This window comes from Melozone crissalis, unplaced genomic scaffold (genome assembly GCF_028551555.1).
Source record: "Melozone crissalis strain CALT ecotype California unplaced genomic scaffold, PUWL_Pcris_2 ptg000012l_1, whole genome shotgun sequence".
In the NCBI taxonomy this organism is placed as follows: Eukaryota; Metazoa; Chordata; class Aves; order Passeriformes; family Passerellidae; genus Melozone; species Melozone crissalis.
Window position 1 is genome coordinate 8,479,273 of NW_026535790.1, and position 27,013 is coordinate 8,506,285.

At 39.2% G+C, this 27,013-nt stretch overlaps 1 protein-coding gene across 1 annotated transcript in view; it reads right to left on the bottom strand.

Moving 5' to 3' along the window:
• SMG1 (SMG1 nonsense mediated mRNA decay associated PI3K related kinase) overlaps nucleotides 1–27,013 on the bottom strand; it is a 60,979-nt gene that overhangs the window by 2,937 nt on the left and 31,029 nt on the right. Inside the window, exons 25-62 of the mRNA XM_054270573.1 lie at nucleotides 26,692–26,893; nucleotides 25,648–25,757; nucleotides 25,109–25,256; nucleotides 24,585–24,744; nucleotides 23,834–23,954; nucleotides 22,976–23,224; nucleotides 22,407–22,691; nucleotides 21,260–21,404; nucleotides 20,849–20,987; nucleotides 20,327–20,557; nucleotides 20,058–20,235; nucleotides 19,277–19,438; nucleotides 18,788–19,005; nucleotides 18,465–18,619; nucleotides 17,332–17,554; nucleotides 16,373–16,619; nucleotides 15,557–15,786; nucleotides 14,762–15,010; nucleotides 14,241–14,379; nucleotides 14,044–14,153; nucleotides 13,224–13,442; nucleotides 12,601–12,791; nucleotides 11,825–11,997; nucleotides 11,166–11,445; nucleotides 9,314–9,586; nucleotides 8,508–8,742; nucleotides 6,818–7,044; nucleotides 5,990–6,140; nucleotides 5,708–5,897; nucleotides 5,017–5,486; nucleotides 3,930–4,064; nucleotides 2,922–3,074; nucleotides 2,415–2,594; nucleotides 1,985–2,212; nucleotides 1,352–1,563; nucleotides 1,044–1,150; nucleotides 537–716; nucleotides 299–405 (exon numbers count right to left, since the gene is read on the bottom strand). Coding sequence (XP_054126548.1) covers nucleotides 299–405; nucleotides 537–716; nucleotides 1,044–1,150; nucleotides 1,352–1,563; nucleotides 1,985–2,212; nucleotides 2,415–2,594; nucleotides 2,922–3,074; nucleotides 3,930–4,064; nucleotides 5,017–5,486; nucleotides 5,708–5,897; nucleotides 5,990–6,140; nucleotides 6,818–7,044; nucleotides 8,508–8,742; nucleotides 9,314–9,586; nucleotides 11,166–11,445; nucleotides 11,825–11,997; nucleotides 12,601–12,791; nucleotides 13,224–13,442; nucleotides 14,044–14,153; nucleotides 14,241–14,379; nucleotides 14,762–15,010; nucleotides 15,557–15,786; nucleotides 16,373–16,619; nucleotides 17,332–17,554; nucleotides 18,465–18,619; nucleotides 18,788–19,005; nucleotides 19,277–19,438; nucleotides 20,058–20,235; nucleotides 20,327–20,557; nucleotides 20,849–20,987; nucleotides 21,260–21,404; nucleotides 22,407–22,691; nucleotides 22,976–23,224; nucleotides 23,834–23,954; nucleotides 24,585–24,744; nucleotides 25,109–25,256; nucleotides 25,648–25,757; nucleotides 26,692–26,893 — 7,412 coding nt within the window. The remainder of the gene's footprint in view (nucleotides 1–298; nucleotides 406–536; nucleotides 717–1,043; nucleotides 1,151–1,351; nucleotides 1,564–1,984; nucleotides 2,213–2,414; nucleotides 2,595–2,921; nucleotides 3,075–3,929; nucleotides 4,065–5,016; nucleotides 5,487–5,707; nucleotides 5,898–5,989; nucleotides 6,141–6,817; nucleotides 7,045–8,507; nucleotides 8,743–9,313; nucleotides 9,587–11,165; nucleotides 11,446–11,824; nucleotides 11,998–12,600; nucleotides 12,792–13,223; nucleotides 13,443–14,043; nucleotides 14,154–14,240; nucleotides 14,380–14,761; nucleotides 15,011–15,556; nucleotides 15,787–16,372; nucleotides 16,620–17,331; nucleotides 17,555–18,464; nucleotides 18,620–18,787; nucleotides 19,006–19,276; nucleotides 19,439–20,057; nucleotides 20,236–20,326; nucleotides 20,558–20,848; nucleotides 20,988–21,259; nucleotides 21,405–22,406; nucleotides 22,692–22,975; nucleotides 23,225–23,833; nucleotides 23,955–24,584; nucleotides 24,745–25,108; nucleotides 25,257–25,647; nucleotides 25,758–26,691; nucleotides 26,894–27,013) is intronic.

The window sequence follows — 27,013 nt, forward strand, 5'->3', positions numbered from 1 at the left end:
ACCAGCAGCTGTGGAATAAATGTTAGCTTAGTGACAGACAAAAGACAATTTTATCTGATTCATGGCTCCACATAAACCTCCCATAGAAAAAACAAAAGCATATGACAGTAAAAAAAAAAAATGCAGCAATACAAGGCAGTTGCATCAACCTTGATTTGCACTGCAATAGCTCCCATCCCCAAAGGAACCCCCATTCACACCAGGATTTCAGCCCTGAAGGCACAATTCAGCACACACACCTGCTAATTAGCATGTATTTAAAGCAAGGACCACTACTGGAACTTTATTTCCAACTCACCTGTTCAGCCACAGACATTCTCCTGTTGGGATCCACATCTCGGCCCTCTAACTTGGCTTTGACCCGCTTCCACACGCTAACTGCGTAGGAATTCCTCTCCTGCACAGCTACAGGTACAAAACAAAGTTAATGCAACTTGACACTCCTGCACAGGAACTCACTGAGGTATTTTTTTGTTGCTGTCAGTGGTAGGGTTGTTGGTTTTTTCCTAGTTGGTTTTTTTAAGGTTTGTATTTACCTTTTCCTGTTTTAGGGTCCCTGGCTGTCTTTTTGGGACTACAAGCAACACTTTTGCCAGTTCCTGGGACTGTGTTTGGAGGAGTATCTGCTGATGTTGCAAGATTTTTCTGAATTAGCTTTCTTGCATTCTGTGACATCACCTCTGGCTGAGTTTTCTGCCCTGTATTGCTACGTACAGCTGTAAAGAAAATTTAAAAGTGCTTAAAGTCTTCAAAATAATAGCATTGTATAGAGGCAAGAAAAAGCACAATTAAATGCATATCAAGTAGACCAATCCGTTTTTCAGAAAAAATGCATTTTAAATTTGCATTTTAAATTCTCCACCGGTTTTCAATCTTTCAATTTTCTAATTTCTTTAGTTTCATAAACAAGAAGTTTTATTCCACTGCTAAGAATTTATTTATATTAAGCAAATTGTCTGTATTTCAAAGTTCAGTAAGAGCTATGATTCCCTCTCTAATATCAATTCCTGGTGGTTTCATGTTTGTACTTGTGCAAGCATTACCTGCAGCAAAGGTTGGCTGATATGTAGCAGCTGAAGTTGGGCTGGAGCATTCATTTGCTGTATCCGTGACTAAGGGTGATGCAAACCCCACCAGATTATTGTAGACACTGGGAAACATAATGGAGTTGGTAAATACTCATGCAACTACCTGACTTACTGAAAACCCAAAAATTCAATTAATTCAAATTTTGCAAGAAGATTTCTGAGTTCTAAGAAAATCATCAAGCATGTGCCTCATGATATGTTCCTGCTACATGAAAGCAGGTCTGCAAAATGCCTTTTGTTACCTGAGACAAGGTAACTCTTACCTTTGGCTCTGTGTTTTAAGTTCTTTCAAGGTGGGAGTTATCTCCTGCAGCATTTCAACGTGTTCCTGACTGCGGACTTGACCCATAACCTGAACTAATGTAAACAGAACTGTCTGAATATTATCTTGCCATGATTTATATTCACCCAGGAACTGCCTAACACTGTTCTCATAGGGAACATCTTCACCATCTGCCAGAGCCGCTTCTTCATCCTGTAACCAAGATGTGCAAAAAGGTCAACTGCCATATTTTGGCTAAGAGAACAAAGTGGAGATTTCTAAGCCCTTTCAGTCCTTCAGTTTGTCATTTGATTAGAAATAACTGTAATTTTCAGTAGTTATGTATGAAGAAATAAATCTTTAAATTATAAAATCTTTTATAATTCCTTTTGGTTCTAAATCTGTAAACACAATGTTTCAACTGCCAAGAAAGAGAAAATGTTCAGTTCAAACAAAGCCTGCTAAGGCTAATGCTAGAAAGCTCTTAAACATGAACTTTATGTCTTGAACTCCATATGCACAAACTTTATACTGTTTCTAGATACTTTACAAAGCACATAGCTACAACTGTTATTTTTCTTAAACTGCACTGACACAGGTTTGAGGAATAAATTTAAAGATGTTTCAGGCATACCTTTGCCATAGCTTTCAGTAGATGTTTGACATCTCCAAGCTGTCTATTATGACCCGTGAGCACAGTTTTAATACTATCCACCAGATTCTGAATTGTTTCACAAACTGTTTCTATTTGCTGTTCTCTTTCTGTTTGTACTGTTCTCTGTGTAGATATCTCCTGGGTCAACTGCTTGTGAGCTGAGTGAAGCCATTCAGCGCTGCCAATAGGATGTTCGAGACCAGTGCCCTAAAAATAACAGAAACATTTCTTTATCTGTACCCAGAGCTAAAACACACTTGCTGTGTAGACAGCACTGCCAAGTGTTTCACTGACAGCATGAACTCTGCAGCCACACTCCATCTGCAGGTACACAACCCAGAGAATGAAGGCAGAGCTGAGAGCTCCCTGCAGGGACTCTGAGGGGTTTCAGGCCCTGCCCTGTGCTCACCACCCTCTGCAGCAGGCGCAGCTCCAGCTCGGACACGGAGCTGTTGAACTGGGATGCGAAGGAGCACATCTGCTGGCAGCGCTTGAGCAGGTCAAACAGGGCAGCATCCAGGTTCAGGGCTTCTGCTGTTCTGGTGCGCAAACTCTCAAAATGGATGATATTACTGCAAAGGAAAGTGACCTGGAAAGCAAACAGTGAGAAAAATTATTTCACTTCAACTGCCTATCAGACAAACACTGGTTTTTTCATGTACTTTGAAGTGAGGATTTTAAACAGACAGAAACTGCTCTGTTACAGTAGCAGTATCATCCCAGGGTCATCCAACCCTGCAGCAATTCTCACAAAGATTATTCCTATTGCTTTCAAGTGGGATTCCCAGAAGTATTTGATTATCTATGCTTGCTCTTCAGATGCAGAGCAGAAAAATATCTTCTACATAAACCTCAAGAAGGGAATGAAGAGTGAACACACTCATGGAATCAAGAGTACTGGACTTATCCATAGTACCTGGCTTGCTCTTTGACTTTCTTTCAGTACAAGGTTTCTTCTTTCAGCAATAGTGGCATCAAAATCTTGCAAGACTGGGGCCAGTGCAGGATTAGCACCTCCTGCCCATTTTAAACGTTGCTCAATACTTGCTTCAAGTGCTGCTAGTTTCTCCTGCATTGGGGAAGAAACAAGCCCATATAGATAATTCACAGTGATATACAGAATTCTAAGTCTGGCTTTAAATAAATTATGCATATATAACACATGCAGACACTTTCTTATGCCATATATGTAAAATACTGTGTAATTCATGATTGACAAATGTTAGTTTATGCTGTTTAAAAGTTTATTTCCAGTACACATCACAACTGGATTTGACTGTTATATAAAGCCTACCTGTCTAGACTTTAACTCACCAAAAAAAAGCAAAAGTAATCAGATTTCTAGACTAAGAATTATATATCATCAAAGAGTCCCTCCATTATTTTGCAAATAATTCAAGAAATTATTATAAACAGTACCTTCACAACTAAAAAAGGAAATTAAAATTCAGGAAGCTAAGCAGTATTTAACAAACAATTAAACATTCTCTATTACTGGCACCAAAGGAATCTAAAATACTGAGCAAAGTCACAGCATACAAACTTTAACACTCAGAAAAATAAATCTGCCCATTTCTACAAAAGGAACTTCTGACATTTAGCTATGAAAAATGACAGTAAGGATGATCTAAGGCACACAAACTTAAAGAAAAGGAGCATTAGTAGCCTTCAGAAAGAAAGATACTTCGCAGAATAATACAAATCTGTGAAAGACATTTACTGCTATTCCAAAGAACATTTTGGATGAGACAGCAAAATCAAACAATGTAACAGTATCCATCAGACAGACTGAAAGAGATCAATGACAACACCCCCATATTTGTGTAAGACAGCAAGCCATAATTTGAATGTGGCAGATGATTTTGCAGTTTGTGCTTGCCACATTTCAATGTGCTGCTGGACAGCCCTCCCCAAACAGCCATACCTGGACCGTGGCAATGGAAGCTTCAATCTGACTGAGCGTGTGAAGTTTCTTTTTCATGTTGCCTAAAATTGCAGAACGAGGTGGAGTGACAGAAATAGCCTGGGGACGATTGATGAGCAGATCTTCATGCTGCCACTTTAAGAAAGCAACAGCAACACTTGATTATCAATATTGCTCAGCACAAAATACTTTACATCACAAACAGCAATTCCAGTGCTCTGGTACCATTTATAAACAAGGGTGCTTAAAAGGGCTGTGTGTCAGACAGTACCAGAACAGCTCAAAGTCCTAAATCATTCAAGAGCATTAAATTATACACGTAGTTGTAAATGATGCTTTGCTGGCTTGGATGTTTATACCATTAATCAGATGTGATTTACACACATCTTTTTAATCTAAAGGAAAAGCCGTCAATATTCAGAAACAATTCACTTGTGATACCTTAAAACCAAGACAATTTTTCTTATTGGTCTATGAAATGCTTTATTAACTGACCAGGAGAAAGCCTTGTCCCTTATAAAATTAAGATCACTGATAGTACAACGCAACTGGATACCTGTGTAAAGGTACACAATAGCATTTATCTAAAGCCTCAGAGGAGCATTTCTCAGGACTGATACTGCTGCTATTTGTATTTTTAATGAAGCAAAGAGTGGAGCAAGGAGACAGTCAATGCATTAAAACTTTGAAGGAAAGGTACAAAATGACATTCAGCACCTCATACCCTCTGTTCTAAGCCATCTCCTTCCTTAAAGTCATAATCTGAGAAAAAGGAGGAGAACAGGACAGCATTGCTGGTAAGAAAGCCAGAGAATGACCTATTTTCTAAAAAACAACTTAATAGCTATTGAAAAAATTACATGTATTGATTCAAAAAAATGTATATGTTGCAGAATTTGCTTCTGTAAAGCAGCCAGTCTTCCAGAAAAGCCAGCAGTAACACTGTTCCTCATATATTATAACCAGAACACCTTATAAAGCCCACTAAAATACCTTAAAACTTATTCAAGAAAATAGCATGTTTGTTGTGCTCAGACACTGTAACTCAGGCTGATTTTGCCCAGCCCCAGCTGTGCTGGGCTCTCACCTGGAACATGGCAATGTGCAGCTGCACTCTCTGCAGGCTGGTCTTGCACGAGGAGATGCTGGTTTCCAGCCTGCGCACCAGGTCGTGCTTCTTCCAGGCCGTGTCGTAGGAGCTGGCCAGGACTGTGGCCCTGTTCATCACCAGCTGGGAGAACTTGCCAATCTGGATGTTGTGCTCCACGGCTTTCTTGCACAGGTCATCCACAGAAACTTTGCTTTCTGCTCCAAAGTCTTTAGCCTCTACCTGAGCAATGATATCGACACCCAGAGCGCTGATGAAACTGCACAAGGTCAGTCCCAAAGCTTGATTTGGAAGGCCAATTAAAAGCTGCCTCACAAAGTCTGCTGTAAAAGCCTTAATTGGCTTGGCCATTTGATCTTCACTAAAACAAGAGTTCCTGTAAAGGGCTTTCACATTGACAATTTGAACAGGTCCATTTACTGCATTCTGATCTTCAACTGAACTGATTCCTTTTAAAGGGAAAGAAATAGTACTTTTGTTATAAATGACACATTTGATGCATCTAGAAGAATAATACCCAAATTACAAACACAGCACAAGCACGGGAATTCATTTTTAGTTGCTGCTTCCTTACCCCATATTTAGGGTAAGTTACTACTTTATGTTCTTCTGAACAGGATGAGAAGTGGATAAAGGCACACTGAATATTTGATAACATTTATTTATTTACCTGACAGTGTCTTAGAAAAGGTACCACAGAGCCTGAAAAATTCTTTAATTGTTTGCAGTCTCTTCAGAAAGAAAATCTCCTCCAGCACTTGCCGATTATTGTCATCATCAAAGAAGTTAACCTGGGTGCTGCGGGCTTCCCTGATTATGTCAATCTTACGCCAAGCAAGAGGTATCTCCATCTTGTTTAGCTGAGCAATGTAAAGGACATGAATTAATTTGGCTTTTTTGGAGGTTTCCTAATGCTGGCTCAAACAGTACTCCAAAAAGAACAAATCCATACCTTTTCAATCAATAAACCAAAGGCAGTTTCCACTTGAGCAAACATTCCATCAAACGCTACCAAAAGCATCTGACCAGCTGACATTTTGGGAGTTTCATCAACTGAACCATTTCTGGGCTGAATCAGTTCACCATACTGAGCATGAAGTACTCTTAACAGGAAAAAAAGAAAGAAAATTTACATGGTTTCACTTAGTCCACAATAAACAGAATTTTCTTAAATTGACTGATTCCACAGATTCACTGTACCACTGATGGACCCACCACAACTGGCTCAAGGGAAACACCACTTGCAGATTTTGAATTGGTTTGTTGTGCATCAAGCACCTACCCAGAAATTTACTGTCCCACATTACAAGATGCACAAGTCTTTGTTTGCTCAATGTTTTGTCTTATTTTGCTTTTTTAATCAAGTCACTGACTCATTAAGGAAAAGCTGCTCATCAAACACTCCTGATGAGGAGTGCCATGGTTACAAGCTCTCCCTTTCACAGGTTCCTCCCACAAACTAATGAACAAGTTCCTATTTTTAGTATCCTTTCACTTCAAATATAAAATCACAACTACATATTTGGAAGAAGTTGACTACCAAAAGTCAGTTTTAAGCAGATGTAAATGTAAATTGCCACATCTCCATATTTCTGTGGATATGGAGGATAAACACACAAACACAGAGGAGGAAACAAGTGCACACTTTATACCCTGCCCTCTGCTGAAGGTATTCTTGGGCAAGAAAAGCCTGCATCTCAAACAAAAAAATAATTTTAGACAAATTAATGTTCTTCAGTCTTCACTCTCTCATACCTGAACTAAAAAAAAAGTGATTTACCTTGCAACATCAATGTAATGAGTGTGTGTCTCCTCCTCTATACCCATAGCAGCATTTCTCAAGTAGGCTTGAAGAGATTCAACCAGCGTTTGCAAAGGGACTCCATCAGTTGTTTGCTCTATGAGATTATCCAGCTCATGGAGCATACTTTCTAAAGTGTACTCTCCTTTCATTAAGCACCTCAGTGCTTCAGGGAAAATGATCTGCCTGAAGTTGGAGTTCAATTCCTGTTGGGAAGTAGGTATGAAAAAGTAAGAACTTTTCCCCCTCAAAAAAATATGACATGCAACATCTTTTGTCATTTTAGTACACTATCATTATCTAAAATATAACATAATGGTGGTCAGCCAAGAGTCAAAAGTCTGATCTTGGACCAACTTTGAAGAAATCAGGAACACATTAAACCCTGTACAAAGCCAAAGGTCTGATATCTGTAGCAATGTAGCAACAACCATCTCCACAGCACCAGCAGCAATACCTGGCAGCCATCCTCAGCAGAGGCTGGGAAGCACAGAGCTCAAAATTTGTGAATCGGTTTCATCAATGTCACCTTTTCTTTTCCATTACATAACTATGAGCAAATGAAATTATTTACTGAATTTATGATTTCTTAAACTGATTGGACTAGACAAAAAAAGAGAAACTTGCCAGGGAGTGATAATTTTGCCACAGAAATCAATGCAAGGAAGAAAAACAGTACCTTAAGTGGCACAGAGCAATTCCCCCCAAGCAGAATGCAGCAGAGGGCTAAAGGCAGCTATAGAAGAACCAGTCTGTCTCCAGATTGCTCTGTCTCCAAAAGGAGATGAAACACACCAAAAAGACTGGTTATCTTGACTGCCAAGTGAGCAGGGAGCTCACTGAGTACATCTTATCTAAGAGCTCACAGGGAGGACAACAATGTGTGGGTGAAAGATCCCCACTGCAATGCAGTGAAACTGCTGCCATGCACATTTCTGAAACAGTTCTGAAATGTTACAACTTCAAAGAGGGAAAAAAAAGTGATGAAAATCCAAATGCAGTTATGCAGTTTAAGAGGAAAATATTTCTCAAATCAATACAATGGAACCAAAAGCCTCACAAATCTATTTAACCAGCCACAGTTTATAAAGCACATTAGTTTTCAGCAGATATTTCACTCAGACTGCCCTTCATAGTTTTTTTATGTTTTAATTATGTGGAAACATTTCTGAATCACAAAATTATAAATGCATTTTTCTCCTACCCAATATTGGAGACAGGGGCCTGTACAACAGCTTTTCTGAGTTTATTTGAAACTATTTGATTGAGGTGAAAATAAGTAAAGTTTAGCAGGAGCAGAAAACAGAAAGAACACATTTTGAAGAGTTTGGAAGTTGGTCTGGACTGCCAGCAACAGAACAGAAAAATGAAAAGGAGACATGAAGCTGGTGTGCCTATAAAGCTGATACCAACATCTTCCTCATGGTTACTTACTTGACAGCAGTTTTTTGTCATGTATAGATCTAAACAGTTTCTTATAACCAATAAAAATGTAAATAACAGAAGCAAATGCCTGTTCAGCTCAATCAAATACAGCAATCAGGAGCAAGACTTGTGAAAAAAATCTCAGCAGCATCATAGACAAACATTTAGCCCACTAAAGAAGAATCTATTAAGAATGACATCGCTGAAACTTGAAGGATGGGGGAAAAAGTAACAAAAGACTCACCTGAAGTGAGATATATACTCCATTGGCTAAGTGAACAGCTTCTGATGCTTCCATGGGGTTGGGAATGTCCAAGTCCTGGGGTACAAGATGGCACTGCTTCAGCAGCTGCACGAGGCACGTGACATTGCCACTCATGCTGCAAAGCTCCTCCAGGAACCAGGCTCCATCTCTGGATGTCAAATCAACCAGCTGCTCTCCAGCACTGGACGCTGCACCTTCCATCATCAGGTTTCGCCTGGATGAACAGAGACACTTAGACACAGTGCCTGCTGCACTCTCCTCACAGAATCCATCACTGACTGGTCCTGTGATGTGGCCTCTGTAAGAATCTGTGTCTCTTGGGCTGTTGTTGGAGTCCACCCTGGCTAGCTATGGACCCTGGCCCACACGGTCTTACACGGACAAAGCAAAAGATGAGAAATGCTCTTCTCCACATGGGGATGAGTGTCCCGTTTATTGGCTTGGGAAGGGACACTTCAGGCTCTGGTGACCTCCCAGGTGGAAAAGAGGGTGTGACCTTCTTGCAGGAGACCTTTATACCCGAGGCAATGGGGGCTGGGAAAGAGGACCATAGCCAATGGGATACCATTGAGGAGGGGTGAGGGGAGGGGTAACCAGAGCCCAAACCACCAGGGGGTAGGTCTAGCAGAGGGAAAGACCATGTGATGGGAGAAGGGAAATAACAACCTACATGACATAACGTACTCAGTACAAATTGCCAATCACCCAGGGCTAAACAACAACTAAACAAACTTTTAGTGCAATACAACAGGCCTCCAGCAGGAACTCTCCCATGGGGAACTCACCTGGTGAGGGCGCAGAGAGCGGAGATGATGACGCTGGCCAGGCTGAGCGAGCCCTCCTCACCGTTCTCGTGCAGGAACACTTTGATGCAGCGCTCGATCTCCTTGAGCTGCTCCTCGCACACGGGCACGGTGACAGCCTCCTGCTTGAGGCGCTCCACCTGCCGGATCAGGCGGCTGTTGATGTCGGCCGCGTAGCGCTGCAGCGTCATCTCCGTGGCCGTGATGAACTGGCACACGCTGGGCGCGGGCTGGGGCGCGTACTGCAGCTCGTACCTGTGCAACACACACACACTGACCACGCTGCCCTTCTCGGGGTAACAGACTGCTTTCTGCTCTGCAGCTAGGAAAAACACTCCCTGTTCTGCAGCCATGATATTTTCTGAAAAATGCCTTTGCCAGGATTTCTCTCCTGAGAAGCTGAGACGCCTCAGAGGAAAAGAACAACAATAATTATCTGCTGCTGTGGAATACAACAGGTGCATCTTTGGTCTGACGTGGTTGTTTCTAATTGACGGCCAACCACAGTCCAGCTGTCTTGGACTGTCTGGTGAGTCACAAGATTTTACTATCATTCCATTCCTTTCAAGCCTTCTGATGAAATCCTTTCTTCTATTCTGTTAGTGTAGTTTTAACATAATATATATGTATCACAAAATAATAAATCAGCCTTCTGAAACACGGAGTCAAGATTCTCATCTCTTCCCTCATCCTGGAACCCCTGTGAACACCACATTTGAACCATTCCTAAATCACCTACTGTGCCCAGTTCTGGCCCCTCAGTTTGGAAAGGATGTTGAGATGCTTGAGCACATCCAGAGGAGGGCAACAAGGCTAGTGAGGGGCTTGGAACACAAGCCCTATGAGGAATATTTGAAGGAGCTCGGGTTGTTTAGCCTGGAGAAGAGGAGGCTGAGAGGTGACCTTATTGCTCTCTACAGCTTCCTGCAGGGAGGCTGCACACAGGTGGGGTCGGTCTCTCCCACCAGGCAGCACTGACAGACCAGAGGACACAGTCTCAAGCTATGCCACGGAAGGGATATGTTGGATATTAGGAAAAAATTTTCACCCAAAGAATAATAAAGTACTGGAATGCTCTTCCCAGGGAGGTGGTAGAATCACCATCTCTGGATGTGTTTAAAGAAAGACTGGACATGGCACTTGGTGCTATAGGCTAGTTGAGGTGTGAGGGCATAGGTTGGACTCTAATCTTAGAGGTCTCTTCCAACCTCATTATTCTGTGATTCTGTGATTCTTAACTCTAAATACTGCAAGAGGTCGATGACTCCCCTAAAAACGCTTTTATAAGGTCTTAAAATGCACCATATTCCACGCCTATTTGTAAGGACATAAGACAACTGTCCTTGAAGCAAAGAATGCATAGAAGATAAAAAGAAAGGAAAGAGATTTCAGAGGAAATGCTCAAATATAATCTAGATCTCTTAAGTCAAGCCATAATATAGTTGAAACAACTTGATTTAACAAGACAAAAAGGACCAGAAACTACTTGAAAATCTACTAGATTAAAAAAAACCCTTTCCTTATTGATTTTTAAATACTAGAAGTTTCTAAAACTCAAACTATCACTACTCTGAAGCCACAAAGGTGAATGCTCCATCTGTTCATTACAGGACAATGCTACTTGATTTTCTTGTTGAAGTACACAGATTAAATTCTGGAATGGTATTTTTAAAGCAGTTTTTCATATTCACTCTAAATTTCTAGAATAACAACTTAATGCTGGTTTGCTTTATAATTAGATAGGTCCTTGCGAAAGCATTTATTTAAATGATAAAATTAGGGTAGTAGCTTGAAAATTATGTTCTTTGAACAAGCCATTATTCTGTCAACTTACTTCCTAAAGATATCCTGACAACGTTCTATTGTCATGTTACAGATGAGCTCTTCCATCCAGGTTTTCCACTGCTCTATTCGGTGCTTCTGGAACACAGCCTTTGGGTACTGCAGAGCCACTGTTGCATAGTTGTGCAGCTGTTCCAGGCAGCCACGTAACACAGATCTTCTCTGCTGCAGAAAAGCACCAACCTCTCCTTCCAGCTGTTCACACTGGCTGATTAGATGTGCCTGGCCTGCATTTTGCAGAAATGCTGTTGCTGGGACATAACTTGGAGGACCTTTTAAGAAAGAAAGTTAAAAATAAAGACATGTCTGAAGACACGTTTTATACCATACAAATACTGAACATTAACACCTTTTCAAAAAAAATTTTTTTTACTTGTGATAAAGGAAGCATAGAGAATTCATATTGAGAATTTTAAGCACAAGGTAAGAGAATCTTGTCTGTCTTATCCTACCTCGGGATAAGTTCCTTCAGACAGCTTGGCACTGAAACCTTGAAGTGCTCTAAACCACCCTTCAAAGAAGCCCCTTTCTTTTAACTTATTACATACAGATCATTGCCTTTAAGTTAGAGGATACTCATAATGCCTCCTGATATTAAACTCAAGTTATTTTCAAACCATTAAAACCACCCCCAGAAATACTATTTTGTACCTAGGTCCATTTGGGTGCTGATTTCTTGGAGCAGACTTGCAAGTTGTGTTGCCTCTAAATTACTGAAGGCAGTTTGGTAATGAGTTATCCACTGCTCAAACTCATTCAGCTTCACCTGGATGGCTTCCTGGACAGCTCTTTGTTGAGACTGCAACTGTGTGTGCTCAGAATACCTGAATTATTGAAGCCACAGAATCAAGTAAGTACTATGAGAAAAAAAATTCTTAACACTATAGAATACAAAAGAATATTGAACAATGCAACTGTTAACGAGGAAATGAACATGTTCTCATCAATCACATTAAACTAACAGTGTTGCATTATTAATTAATTCTGTTTTCCTACAAACTAATTAATGCCTGTGCCTATTCATGCAATTCTGAAATACTTGATTAATTTCAAATAATCTTCAAAAACATAATTAGAAACCTACAATAAAATATTTTTGTGCTGTTTATCAATCGCTCCCTTAAGTGAATTATATTGATGGGACACCACTTTCAGAACCTTCTCTCTCTTGCCTTGAGGATCAAGTGGGGAACTTGGACTAGCACAAGTTATATTGATGGAGTATGAGGTGCAGGACATAAACAAGATTATTCAGTAGGAAAAGGTTTCAGTAGTTCTGTACCAGGAGAGACCTGCCTACTGCAATAGCTTTTACCCAGCTATTCACTCATGTACAGATGTCTAACATTTAACCCATAAGCACATTGCTAAAACACCATCTCTACTCAACTGTGAGATTTCTGACAGAATTCCTGGCTCCTCCATACCTGTGCTGAAGTGTGTGGGAGGGATGATCCACTCCTTCTGCACCTTCCAGAAATTCTATCTCTTCCAGTAGTTTTCCTTGCAACTTCTCTACATCTGTTAACTGCTCCTGCAGGTTCAGGTACTCTTCTAAACTACTGTCCAGTTTTGGCAGCACAGCAAGCATTTCATCTCTGTTCTTAAACCAGTTCACCTGCAATCAAGACACAGATGTCACCAACTGCACTAAATCCAACTGGCAGCAGAATGTAAGGATATGGCAGAACTTAACCCTTCAACAATGCCATTCATCTAGCACTGCTTCCAGTGCTACAACTGCCAAATCTTAACAGACATTCTTTATTTAAACTGCTCTCTAAATCTCTATTGTTATTCTCCTAGCCCAGATTCAAGCAAAGCACTAAAACATATTTTAGAATTAAGCATGCAGAAACTGAAAATTAAATACTTGCAAGTTCAATGTAAACACCTCCCTTCACATACACTGAATTTATCACAATAAAATTCATGAACTGCTGCTGATATATGATCATATCTTCCCCCCATTCCCAAAATGCAAATAAATAAAACGAGAGTGCAGAGTCTACTTTGGATTAAAAATAGAAAATTCTTGCAGTAAACTCACCTTTATCTCTGCCACCCTCGAGGAAAAGAGACTCCGTGTAATATCTCTTTCCATTTCCCTTTTGCTCTGTTTGTTTTCAGCCTGCTGGCCACCACCACCATAGACAGCCCCAGCAAATCCTGCCTCTCCTCCAGCTGTCCAGTCCACCAGTGGATCATAAACAAAAGCCTCCAGCAGTGTAAGCAAAGTCTCTCTCCCACGCCGCATTATATGAAGGACCTGCATCGTATTTTAAACAGACTCGTTGTGATTCTGTGCTATCCTTGCAGAGTAGTGGAAACTCAGAGGTAAAACACTCTACTTGAGTAGGTACAGAAATCCATAATGGATAGTAGTAGTTATGCCTAACTACTACAGAGACAGGAAGAACACCACAGGAGGTACAAATACAGCTAAGCCTGTAGAAGATCTAGCCTTCCACACAAACTCTATGCACAAGCCACAGACGCTTAAGGAGGAAAAATCTCCCTTCCTCAGAGCATTTTTGTTTTTAAAAACATATCTGTCATGTTTTTACAGAATGAGTTCCAAAGGGAGAGGGCAAGTAAAACATCTCAAAAAAACTTCAGGAAAAACAAAACATTTTAATCTACAATTAAAAGTCCCCCTTTCACCCTAAATTATAGTTGTACCACTACTTGCATGGACATTTATCAATCTCATGTTTCTTAAATACCTACCACAGGGTATAGCTAAAGTAAGTCCAATTAAAATCACAGCAGAAAGGTGAAGGATCTATAAACCAGCAGCAAAATGTAGCAAAGTTCTAAGACAGTATTTGGCCAGTGATGGCCCTCAGTTTTCAGATCTCCAACCATACCTGCTCACAAGAAAGCCTGAACACCCCCTCCACTCCTGTCACTCCCAGCGCAGTTTCAATGTTGTGCGTCATCCGGAATGGAACCTTCTCTGGCACCCTAAGGCTCTTCCCTTCAAGATAAAAAATTAAGTTGTTTCTTTTAATTGCTAAGAAAGAAAACCTTTTATTTGAATAACATAGAGCATTTTTTAAATTACCTTTTTCAAAGCAAACATTATAATCTATGTGGACAACTTCTCCTGTAGTCATATCTATAAGAACATTATCCAGATGTCTGTCTCCAAGACCAATGATGTAGCCAACCATGGACATAACTGCAGTGGATCTTGCATACGACTTAAAAGAGAGTTTCAGGAAAAAATTATTTGTGGGAAATCCTCTGCCAACACATTGGACTGACTACCATCTTAAAACATTATTTTAAGTGTAAGTGTAAAATAAATCAAGCCCAACTTATTCCAAGCAGTTTTCTATTTGTTGTTTGATGGTATCTTACAAGAAGTTTTCATTTTTTTGGCTGATAACTCTAGCATAATAACATAGACTTATCTGGTCTATACCCATGTTTAAATTCAATGGCACAATTGCCAACATTTCCTCAAACTCACAGCAGCACCAGCTCTCCAAACTCACAAGTACCACACCTCAGGCAGTTGGTGCCCCTCATCCCATTAAAACCACAGCCTCTCCTATGTAAAATACAGCTGTTGTAACTCACCTGTGTAACTCTCCACCACTCATCTGGTGTGGTACAGGATGACCAGAGCTCCTTGGCAAGGAGATTCGGGGGAGTTGCTTCCATCAGCTCCTCCAGAACAGCCCTCATGACATTCAAGGGCCAGTCACGACGTGACACGTCAAGACTAAGCCCAACTGCCTTTAGAGCAGGTCCAATTTTACTGTAGTAAAGTTCACTGGGTCTAGGAACTATTCCAGGGTTCTGAGGGGTCTGGTAAGAGTCCTGGGCCTAGAAGAAATAAAAATGGTAGTTGATGTATTAGTACAGAAATATAACCCAAATTCAATTTTGGTGAGAATTAAATATGAAATCAATGCTTTGACTGAGCATGACTTCTTCAGCTCAAAGACTGCTTTCAAAATTCAGTAGTTAAGGTCTAAATAGATTGAAGGCCATTGTTTTGGCCTAATTCTACTCTCAAAGTAGATCTCATAAATATAACTGCAAAGACTGCATTTAGAATGAAATGAGTAAACAAGATATAGAACTAAAATTATTTCAACCAAGGTTAATTCTATTTGTAAAAAACAGTTCTCTTGAATTATCATGCCACAAGAGCATTTTTATGTTACATACTGTGATTGTATCTAAATAACAGACATACAATTTATTGACTTCTGGTGAAGTCCCAAGATACATGAACACACAGAACCCTCCTGCATTATTATGAACAAAACAATCCTTGTAAGACCACGTGACTTAGAATCACAAAGCAAATCAAAACAAGCATTTCTCCTCTGCCTTGCTCCACTTAGCACAGAAGTGAGGTGTTACCTTTTGTGCCTGCAGAGCAGCTTCCCGCTGCTGCCAGCGCTTGTACAGCCCAAACAGAGGCGTGGCTCCATCCACCCACTGGATGAGGCCTGACCTTGTCCCCAGGGGCGTCACCGAGTAGTGCCGCGCGTGGAACCGCGGCGTCTCTTGCCGGTTGATCGTGGCAAACATGGTGTTCACAATGGATAAGAACTGCATGATCCTCTCATCTAGGTGCAAGTCTTCCAAACCTGCAAGAAATTTGTTTAAAATTTAGCTTCTAAATAAAAGAATTCTCCTAAAGCCCAAAATTTAGTGTTTTTTTTTTTAAACCTACTACATTTCAGACTGTGAATATCTTCATAATATGTAGATTAAGGATGAGTTGTTTGGCCTAAAGCAAAGTGTTTACATGGCATTTACCTACCAGTTTATGCCAGCTTGCTGTGTGAGCAGCACACTCAATCATTACAACATAACAAACAGGCCTTTCCCATGCAGGCAAAACAAGTCTCTAAAGTTGTCTTTTAGGGGCTACGTTAAGCTTCTGGAAAATTGTATCCAGCTAATCCTATCAACATCCAAGCAGAGCATTGCTTCTGATGAAAGCCTTGTAAAGAAGGGATTTGACTTACGGTTTCACATGGCAAAATTCCTTGAAAAATATCTGGAGAAGTGGGAGGTAGGGAAGAGAGAGAGCAAATGCTTCAAACTCTTCTTTCTCTGTATCATTCAAGCAATAAAACTAGAAGTGCACCACACAATCTTCCTAACTTTAATACAGTCTAATTTTTAACAACAGACAGTAGCTGGAATGAGAAAAGTTCTATTACTTACCTTTGAACAGGTAGGGATAGTTCTTCCCATCTGAACCCAGGAAGAGCAGCTTTTTAGGTTTGGTTTTGGTTGGCAGGATGGTGATGGTGCTGCCCACACTGTGGATGGTGACTGTGTCCCTGGTGGACACCTCTCCAGGAAGTGCTATCTCAGTGTTCATCATGGCAGCCAGCCAAGGACTGATTTCTTCAAGCCTTAAGAGATAGCTGGCTCGTTTCTGTGCTCTTTGCTGCAAGCTCAGCATTACCTATTCCAAAGAAAGTTTTTCCTTTTAGGTTGATGTTCACCTTAACAGTTAGAAGTAAGAACAAAAATCATCAAACCAGACTTTATGGCGCTCATCTTCCAGAAAACAAAGGTTTTTCCTAAACTCCTTTGCACTCTTGCCACATGCTGTTAATCCAGACACAGTTTAGGATGAAGATTACAAAAACTAAACATCCTCTATGCAGCAAATATATACCCTGTGCAGTGACAAAAAGCAAAACCACAACAAATCATGCTCCTCAAGAGGTTTGCTCCTGTATTTATAAATATCTGAGCTGTGGTTAAAGGCAGCAGAATTCAGCAGCCTCCTGTTTATATAGCTGAATGCTTGTATGTTCTGCAAAGCAGAAGAGGAAGTACAGTAAAAAAGGTCTATTTGCATGTAAAACCTCTGTTCTGGTTTTAAAAACACCAGGCTGGCTCTGGAGAGACAAGTGAATATTTAGTTTCTCTTCAGATCCATAAACTAGAAAAGATAACATAATTGAGAAAGGACCAGTGGGAAGGGTTGATCATTTGAAGGCTGCTGCACAGCCCAAGGACTATGCTTAGATAAACAGAATTAACTTGTTAAAACTTAAATCAACTAAACACAAATACCAGAGTTTCAGAAAGACAGTATTTAAAAGAAAGCCCTCTGCTCCCAAAGCTGACAGCATCCCACATTGTACTCTTCCTCTTGCATGTGATACCTCTTTAAATGGGAGCCAGCTGCTTCCAGGTTTAGCAGGATTCAAAGGATTCTTAAGCTTCTCTAGTGCATTTTCAATTGCATCTCCATAGTTATCCTGAAACCATTTCTCATGAGGAGTTTCTGCAGGAGCTGCAGTGATGCTCCTCACGTGCTCCAGGGCAAACACAATGGGCTTCATCAGAGCTGTGTGCTTCTCACGCATGATTGCTATTTTCTCCTCTCTGTTACAAAAAACCACAAAAACCTCTTCTTAATGCCAGAAAACCAAGTTCTCATAAGGACAGCATTAAACAATAAGACATTGAAGAACTCACAAAAATTATTACTTCTCTAAAATGAGGTCTTCAGTTATGATCATATTAAAAGGAAGAGTATTTCATTCCATATTGAGTAAGTGTTCCTCTGAATCACACATGTTTCAATAAAAACATTAAAAATACATTGTTCACTACCAGAAACCCTGATTAGAAACTCTGAGAAGAAATCACTTTAAGCAAATGATTTCCTTTATTAAAGGACTTTTTTACTACTACCTGTTGAGGACGCACCACACTATAAAGAAGGAGAAGAGACATTCAGATCATTCTGTTCCCCCATTCCATGTCAGTCCTGACTACAGAATACAAGAGGCATTCTTAAGCTTAGCCAGGTGCCCAGTGAGTGGATCTGCTCTTCCACTATTCTGCTCACAGGAGAACCCAGGTGAGGGAAAAAGACAGACTTGCTCAACACTGAAAACTAAAATCAGATTAAGATATTCTTGTTTTCTCCAAATATCTGCATTTACAGTGATGTCTAAATAGATTAGGCATGTTGAATGGTGCATGCTCATTTCATCTGACTTGGAAATGGAGAACTAAAGGATCTCATCATCCACAATACAATATACATTGGGTTCTAACATGCTATTACTAAAGAGATCACAACACGGATTCACAGGTAGACTGTTTCACTCCTTTGACTGGAGAAGTAGCTGCAGCAGAAAATGTTCCTGAAATCAGGTCCCAGGCAAGCAGCAGCTGGGATAGTATGGATTCAGGAACAACACCACTGCTGATTCATTTGACTTTTTACTTCCCCAGAAATAAACATTTGTTATGATTATCCCCTGTGCTACTGAAACAGACATACTTCCGTAGAGTGTTGTTGTTTTGGACCCTCTTGACTTCATCTTCCAGCTGCTGAATCCGTCTGAGGACGTACATGTGCTGCTGCAGGAGAACTCCCAGCCACAGCTCATCCCAGAGAACTGTGACCCTGCGCAGCTCAGCCACAAGCATCTGAACCTGAGAAAGCAAGAGCCACTTTTCAAAAGAACTCAAATTCAGATTTGTTTCATGAACAAGTTGAAAGAAAGACAGAGATACAGCAAACTTTCAGTAGGCCAGCACCCAAGACACATAAATTACATATTTGTGGTTCAAGCACCCAAGCAATACATTTGAATTATTTACCTGCAATACCATTGTTGGATTTGCAGCAGAGAGTTTCTCCACAATTTTGCTGTAGCAATCTTGCATCATTGCTTGGTCTTCATTTAATCCAGCTTTTGTATCATCTTTACTACTTTCCTGGGAAGCTGGAGTGCTCCCTTCATCACATTCACCGCCCAACAGTTCTTCTCCTTGTATATTACCAAGCAAAGTAGGGATGGCAGAAGGCAGCTTGTTTCCTGAATTAAAATCAGATGATAAAATATTAGCTACAGTAAGTTGTATCACTCCAGTTTATTCAGCATCAGGTCCCCATTAAGTACTGGTGAAGTATAAGAAAAATTTGCAAAATCTGGTAAATCAGATTAAGGATATCACTGAGTTCCCATAATAAAAATATTCTTAAGATCAAAACTGAGAAAACAAAAAAACATCTCAGCATCTTCCTACCCAGTATATAAAAATATAGTAGCCTAAGTTAATTTGAACACTTATTCCTTTTCTCCATACCTGAAGTCTGGGACTCACTGCTCAGTGAAATGGTTCCCACTATTGCAGGATAGAGGATGAGGTGAGGAGAATCCTGAGCAACTCGACAGAGCAAGTTGCAAATGCTCTGACGTACGTACACCTCTGGGTGATTGAGGCGGGAGAAAAGCTGGGGAATAATTCCTGCAGAAAGAGGAAAGGGAAATGTGCTGATTCACTTCATTTCTCTTCAAATGAGATAGAATTTTATTTTAAAAGCATGCCATTATTTTTGCATAGGGAGAATGTAAACCAAAGAAGTACAAATTTACCAATTTACAAAAAAGCCCAAAACAAAGTGCAATTTTACAATAGGTGGCCTCCTCTTCTTTGCCTCCCACAGTAACATGATAACTTTTGAGGGAAAGTCCCTGAACAACCAGAACCTGCAATGTAATGACAAACAGCTACTTCTGAAACGTGTGGCTTTAGTCACACATCTTTCTCAACCGTAACTAGAAAAAACCCACATCGTTAGTTTTATAGAGTGGCCATGAGATGTAATAATTCACAAACCACATCCCCTTTCTCTTTTCTATGTCTTCAGGTGGGGGAAGGAGGGGATCAAAATCTGTGCTACTTATCTACTTCACAATTAGAGCATGTGGCAGACTTTAACATCTTCAGTGACATCATTTAGTGAAAGACAGGGTCTGCTGTCTCACAATTAAATAAAAATTTTATCAAAGTGCAATGAACAGCTTCCTGCATTTAGAGAAAATGTCTCAAAATCAATTTTAACAGCTAGATAACATATGTTTACCTCTCCAAGGAGCAGTAGGTGTAGTTTCTAGCCCATGCTCTAGATACTGTCTAAGCTCTCCAGCATGCTTCACAAGCAACCGTAACAGTCTCAGGGTTGCCATCACAATTACATCATCCGTGCTTTGCTCAGAGGTGTTTCTTAAGTGCAGTCTGGGATCTTCTTCATCAAGTGGAACCTTGAAAACAGAAATACTCCTCTAAATTCAGTATATAGATCATATCCTCATTTAAAAAACTTTGTAACTTGGCTTCCACATCAACACTAACCTGCCCAGCATTGAGTTTGAGGAATGTAAAGTATGCACTGCAGGACAGTTTATAGAGACTGAAGATTCTGTCTACAACTTTCCTCCAGACTTTAATTAATCCTTCTGTTGCATTTTCATCAAGATCTGAAAGCCAGGGACAACTTGTTAATAACTGACGCCATATCACATCCACCATATCATCTTCTTCATTGTCCTCATTTTCAGTGATTTGTAGAGTCATATCTTCATCCTAAATGCAAATAAAGGGAAAGCAGGTTTGATTAAGTCCTCCAATAATTTCTATAAGCAGTCTTAGCTCCTAAGTCAGTTTTTGCCTAGCAGCTCATGCAACTGCATTACTTGATCACATTACCATAGCTCATCCAACAGGTGGGTTACCCCATAGCTAACAGATGGTTTCTTGTGCTGTCTGAATTTTAACTTTAGGACATTTACAAGAGTTAACATGAACTGCAAGAAGAGGAAAATAAGGTTCATGCTGACGCTGAACATTTTTTCACGCAAACAAATCTACACTTACTTGGATGCCAGCAGGCCGACACACTGCCTGCCCAAGAATGCCATAGATTTTCTCTTTGTCCTCCTCTGCAATGTTGTCTGGGAGCAAGTTCTGAACCTCGGACTTCTCCCGGGGCAGCAGCCGAACACCTTCTCCCTGACTGTAACAGTCAATGAATTATTGATCCCCATTACATGAGTATTTGTGGAGCTACTGCAAGTCTATCTATAAAACTTTTTGAAGGAAGAAATCATCTTTATCTCAGAATTAAGCTAGCTTTGTTTCACAAAGGCAACTAACCAGGAGAAAATTCATTTCTCTGCTTACGGCAAACTTCAGACCACATACAAGAGCAATCATAAATACACAGATAAGGTTTATCTTAAGAAAAGCAATTGTACCGCACAAATTCAAGCACTAGGCTGTATTTACCTGGCATTATCAACTACTTTGCGGCCCCATCTGTAAGCCCAGCTAGCCAGGGCTGCCCAAGACTTGGCTACTTCAGGTGCCTGTACAGAAGACAAGTGATACAGCTGGCCCAAGATGAAGTCTGGTTCTCCAACTCCAATGTTTACTGTGATGGGAGAAATGGAGTGATATGTGTTACAGTGTAAAACCTACTTAGGCCTTCCTTAGCACAGAAAATAACACTAAATTATGGGCATACAGTATTTTTTTAGTAAAATTAATACCCAACAGTGCAAAATTTTCCAAAATGCAATTATTTTTCAGTTCTGACATAGCTTCAAAATAAAGTTTAGTTTCCATTTGCCAACAACCACTGCTGACACTCTACAATTCTTTCCTCTCTCACAGAGAAGTGGAACTGAGGGAAGGAACTCATGACCTCCAAAGGAACAGAGTGCTTCAGAAAGAAGATTTCTATGAAATACCCAGGGCACTGTGGTTGTATTTATTTGTGTATGTATTTATGTTCTTTGCCATCAAGTCAGAAAGCACCTACTGTTTAACATCCACCAACAGCTCTACAATAATTCTGACTCTGCATGAGAGGAATGAAGTTATTTATGAAATCCAAGTTTAAAGAAACACAGAATTTATTTTAACATTTAAAGAAAAGTCTGCTGGAAATCAGGAATGAGAACACATTCTGCAGCAACAGCAGAAGTGTTCAGATTAATTACAGATTAAAGATAATGAAAAATCCTAAAGTACTTTTCACACTTATGGGGGCCTTCATAACATAAATCCTCTCCATGCTTAAACCTGAAAGATCTAACTCAAACTGTAGCAAATACACAAGCTGAAAGCAAACACATACAGGGCAATAACAGATATCCTCAACACAAAATAAACATATCCCAGTTTCTTTCTCAGGCCACCATTACTTGAATGGGAAAAATGTGACAGAAATATGAAATATCAGTATTAAGAAGTTTAGGTTTTTTAACTGTGTATAGCTACCTTTTGCACAAAATACACACCCTTGACACGTGTATTAGGAAAACAAATACATGAGTGATGGAGCACTTAGTCTTTATCAATATAACTGATGTTATATCCCTCACTATATTTATCAGTAACTATTTTTTAAGAACAATGAGAACAAACATACCTGTAGATTCACTTTCAATCCTAGGATATTCATCTTCCAGTGTATTAACAGCTGGCAGCTCAATCAAATTGTATATGTTTTTAGACAAGGTAGTCAGGCCACTGTGATTCTGCTGCTGTTGAGCTCTATATACTTGTTTCAACTGTCCTGAGATCTCTTTCCATTCTGCTTGAATCCATTTAGCCAGTGTGAGAATAGATTTAGCAACTGCATATTCAGCTTTGGCAGATTTGCAGAAAGATATGGCACAAGAACTCAGCATTTCCATGGCATGTGTTGACTGACCTGCATATCATGGAAAGCAGATCTTCAGTACACTGCTATTATTTAAAACTGTTCTGAAATTTAGCACACTCAGGTACAACTTGTAGGAATATATTTTTACACAGAAAATTCTCTTTTGAAGAATGATAAGCATGAAAAAACTTATGAAAACATGTTCAGACAGACAACAGCTAATGGGATGAAATCAGTTCCTAGTGATACTGCCCTATTGTGACTTCAAGGTGAGGGGAATCAGCCTGGTTATAAGGAAAAAAAACCACAAGTCCCTACAACATAACACTCACCTGCTGTGTATAACAACTTTGTTTTCTCAATATCAAGTTCAGGACCCCATTTTTCATCTATCTGACCTGGTGCAGACAGTTTTTTAAAGTGCTGGACGAGGTCCTGTGCCGTGGTGGTTTTCCCCAGCTGCACCTCGCTGCACTGCGCCAGCAGCCGCGTGGCCAGGGCGATGTTTCCTCGCTTCCGTGCAAACTTCGCTGCTGTTAAGCCCAGTTCCATGAGGTGGCTTTTGATAGGGACTGTTGGTTCTAAAGAAAGGAGCAAGACATGGTAAACAAAAGTATTAAACCACTGTCTGGCACACAGAGAATTTCTGTCCAATGTATTGTGTACATGGGCATCAGTAAAAATTGCTTCAGAGATTGAGAGGACTTCTGTCTAGAATATTTATATACCCCATCTGAAACCAAAATTCTATCCATAGATTATCTGCTAGGCAAAAGATTTTTTTCTACTATAACCATTCTTCTTAGCTAATAAGCCTACTTTTTCCCTGACAGAACTTTTTTTCTCCCATTACTTCTTATCGTACTGCACATTTTAAGGCTTTCATGTTTGTGAAGACCCATTATTCATAATGTTGAAATGTTCAAAAGTAAAAGCAGTTAAAGTATAAAGTGATGAGCAATTAAGGGGCAATACAACTATTAAACACTTCAGAATGTTTTTCTTTTTGACACTGTCTACATCACAGGACTAATCAAGACAATGGCTAGTAAAACAAGACACCTGAAGGAAAAAAACTTGGCTTTTAAAAAGTACTTCATCTAAAATACTAGAAAAAGACACAGCTGCTGCTTTCAGGAGTTCAAATTCTGCATTTGCTTTTCACAACACCATAATGAGAGCTTACACACCTTTAAGCTTTTCCATCAGTTGATTCTGGTACGCCGTGTACCTCAGGGCATGCATCCATGGCCTTACATCGTGCTGCTTGCATGACCTCAACGCTTCATTGAAGAGAGGTATCAGACAGTCCTGCAAGAGGCACACACGTTGCACAGTTGTCTTGGGAGACAACTTCACTACAATGCATTTTCATTAACTAAAACCCAAGACTATTTTTAGAGCAAACATTCTTATTTATAATAGTAACCACACTGTAACTAAGAGAAATATGTTTTATGTTTGATTTCGAAAGGACAACACTAAGAACTGCTCAAAATCAAGGAGAATTGTCTTCTGAATGATGTGACTAGAAATTACATCGAGAACATTCATAGTGGTTGAAGTCTGACGTTCAGTTCTTAATTGCTGAAGTGATTTTTTTATTAGAATATTTTTAAGTTGTTTTGAAAGTAAATTAAGTGCATGTTACAATGTATTCAGAGAAGAAATAGCAACACTCTAAAAGGCAACTATCAATAACAGTTCAAAAATACTGTAAGTGTAATTCAAAGAGAGGTATATTTATAACTATAGAGAGAAGTCCAATTGAGATGTAAACTTATAAAAACTTGGGTCAAGGCACATTAGAAAACTAAATAAGGTCTTTTTACAATACGATTAACAATCAAAACAATTAATCTATGTTTTACATTCAATACTCCACAATATGACATGGCAAAAGACATTATCCCAATTTAGGCTTTAAACACACAGAATTACCTCTGATGTCAGCCTGTTGCATACAGTGTTTTCCAAAGCAGAAGAACAGTACAACTGAAGAGTGCTCAACACTGGCAAAGACTGAGACACGGTAAGCGTGGAAAGCCTCAAAGGCCCAATGGCAATGCGGGAGGTTTGCTTCAGGTACTTGATAAGATTTCTGAAATTAAAGGGTCAGGACAGTCATTGTTCTTAGCTAGACTGTAAGAGTGAATAGTGATATCAAAATTACTGAAGAAAAAACAAAATCAGTATCTTTAAAAGGATGGTCAGAAAGTGTTGCAATATCATATAAGTTACATTACAATACTTTATTATTAAGCTGACACAGAAGTACTTTATCAACTCAAGTATTTTATAAACTATATGAATTCCATGTTAAACAATCTTATTTTTCCTCAGTAAGCTTGTAACTCACAACAGCTAGAACTGCTATGGATGCTGAAGCTTTACACAAAGTTATGTTTAACAAACTTGAACAGGTTTTCAGTTTTCACATTAATTCATAGCACATTTCAACTTACTCAGATATTGACTGCCACTTTTGCTCCTGTTCTATGTGGTTTACAGCTGTTGCCAGACATACTGAACTTCTCAAAAGCTGTACTTCAACTGCTTTTTGAAGTTCTCTTGGATCAGGACTTAGCATATTAGGAAGGAGCTTCTTCATGTCTACATGGAGATTAAACAATTGAAACCAACTAGAACTGCCAAATTTTATCATGTTTCACCATCTGATAATGCATTTTTCACAGTAAGGAAGTTAGGAAAAAAAACTAATTTTAAAAATATCTATTTTTATATGTGTATGTATTCATAATATTCTATTATGAATATTCATCATAGTTTACTTATAAACAGTCACATTAACTCCAGAAAACACATTTGCATCAACATTTAGTATGACCACTGCCAATCACTTTGAAGCTTGATTATTAAGGGTTATGGTCAGTCCACTGAACACTGCAAACTGCATTCAGATGTTTCAGTCTGTCATTTATAGAGATGCACAAAGAATTATTTATTTTGCATTTGAAGTAAATGTTAATTTATGCATTTATACCTATTTTTTCTTTGGATCCCCCCGCAAGCAGGTTGATATTTTCTCCTGGTAATAATTCTAGTTGTTCAGTGCATTCAGTAAGTTGTCCAGACTCAAAGCTGCTCAAAGATCTGCAATTTAACATTTATAGTTTTATTTTCATATTTTTTACTTCACTCCAGTTGCCAAGTTTATTACACAGCAAAAAGAAAAGACTCAATACTAACTCCAAATCCTACAGAGCACTTATGACTAATTCTAAGCAAAAATCTCAATTATCACATACATCAATAAAAGGCACTAGTTCTGCACCAAATTAAAGAATCCAGAACCAAAGGGAAAGAAGAGCCTCTTTCTCTGACAGAAGCAGTCACCTTTCCAGACCTGCAGATTTTATTTCACTGCTTCCTTCTGTGCTTTTATTTTTCAAGTCAAGAAATTTCAGCCAAAACGATTTTACTATGTTTACCACAATCATGCAGGAATGGAAAGCAATCAAGTTGTCGAATAAAAATAAATTATCCTTAAACTCTGAAGGTCTATTCAATGGCACAAGTATTTTTTCATAAACTAGAAAAATATCAAAGGTCAGGAAATAAATGCACAAGCTACAATTCTAAATTTCATTTAAAAAAAGAAACAAAACTAAAAAACTCAGTGGCCAAGACCACTTCTTTCCTACACTTTTTCCATTAAATTAGTATGTTAAGATATTTTTAAGAACCACTGAGATACATTTTATTTAAGTTGTGCAAAAGGATTCATCTTCTGCTGAGTAAAGCAGAATAAATTTGGCATCTTTTTTTCTTCAATGAAGGATTTATTTCTTGAATACTAAGCAGCCTCAGCAGCCAGAAAGCTACAGTAGCTATTTAGAATGATGTTATCTCTTCATCTGTCAATGCCACGGCCAAGTTTTCACCCTCCCAAGAACACACCTCTCTTCTTTCTATGCCTCTACTTAGAAACTGACATCCAATTTTTAAAATCCATTAAAACATTAATATTTCAGTTATAAAACAATGAACTCTTAGGTACTATTGAAAAAATGAATTATACCCTTACTTTATGTAGTTAAAATCTGCTTTCAGGTTGATTGAGGTATTACTATTGCTTTTCTTCAGTTCATGGACCATGTTTTGCCACTCCTGAACAGCAGACCAGTCAGCAATGGAAATGTAACATTCACATGCCTTGTTACCCAGGTAGTTTATCACTTCGGGTGAAGACTCACTTGGCTTAGTCAGAACAGTTTTTCTAGTTTCTCCTATGGAATGAAAAAATTTGATATAAACACACACTTAAAGATATATTTTCAAACAGCAGTTCTATTACTCAAACATTATTTCTATATCTTTTGTCAAGAAAAACTATTCATTTAAAAAAA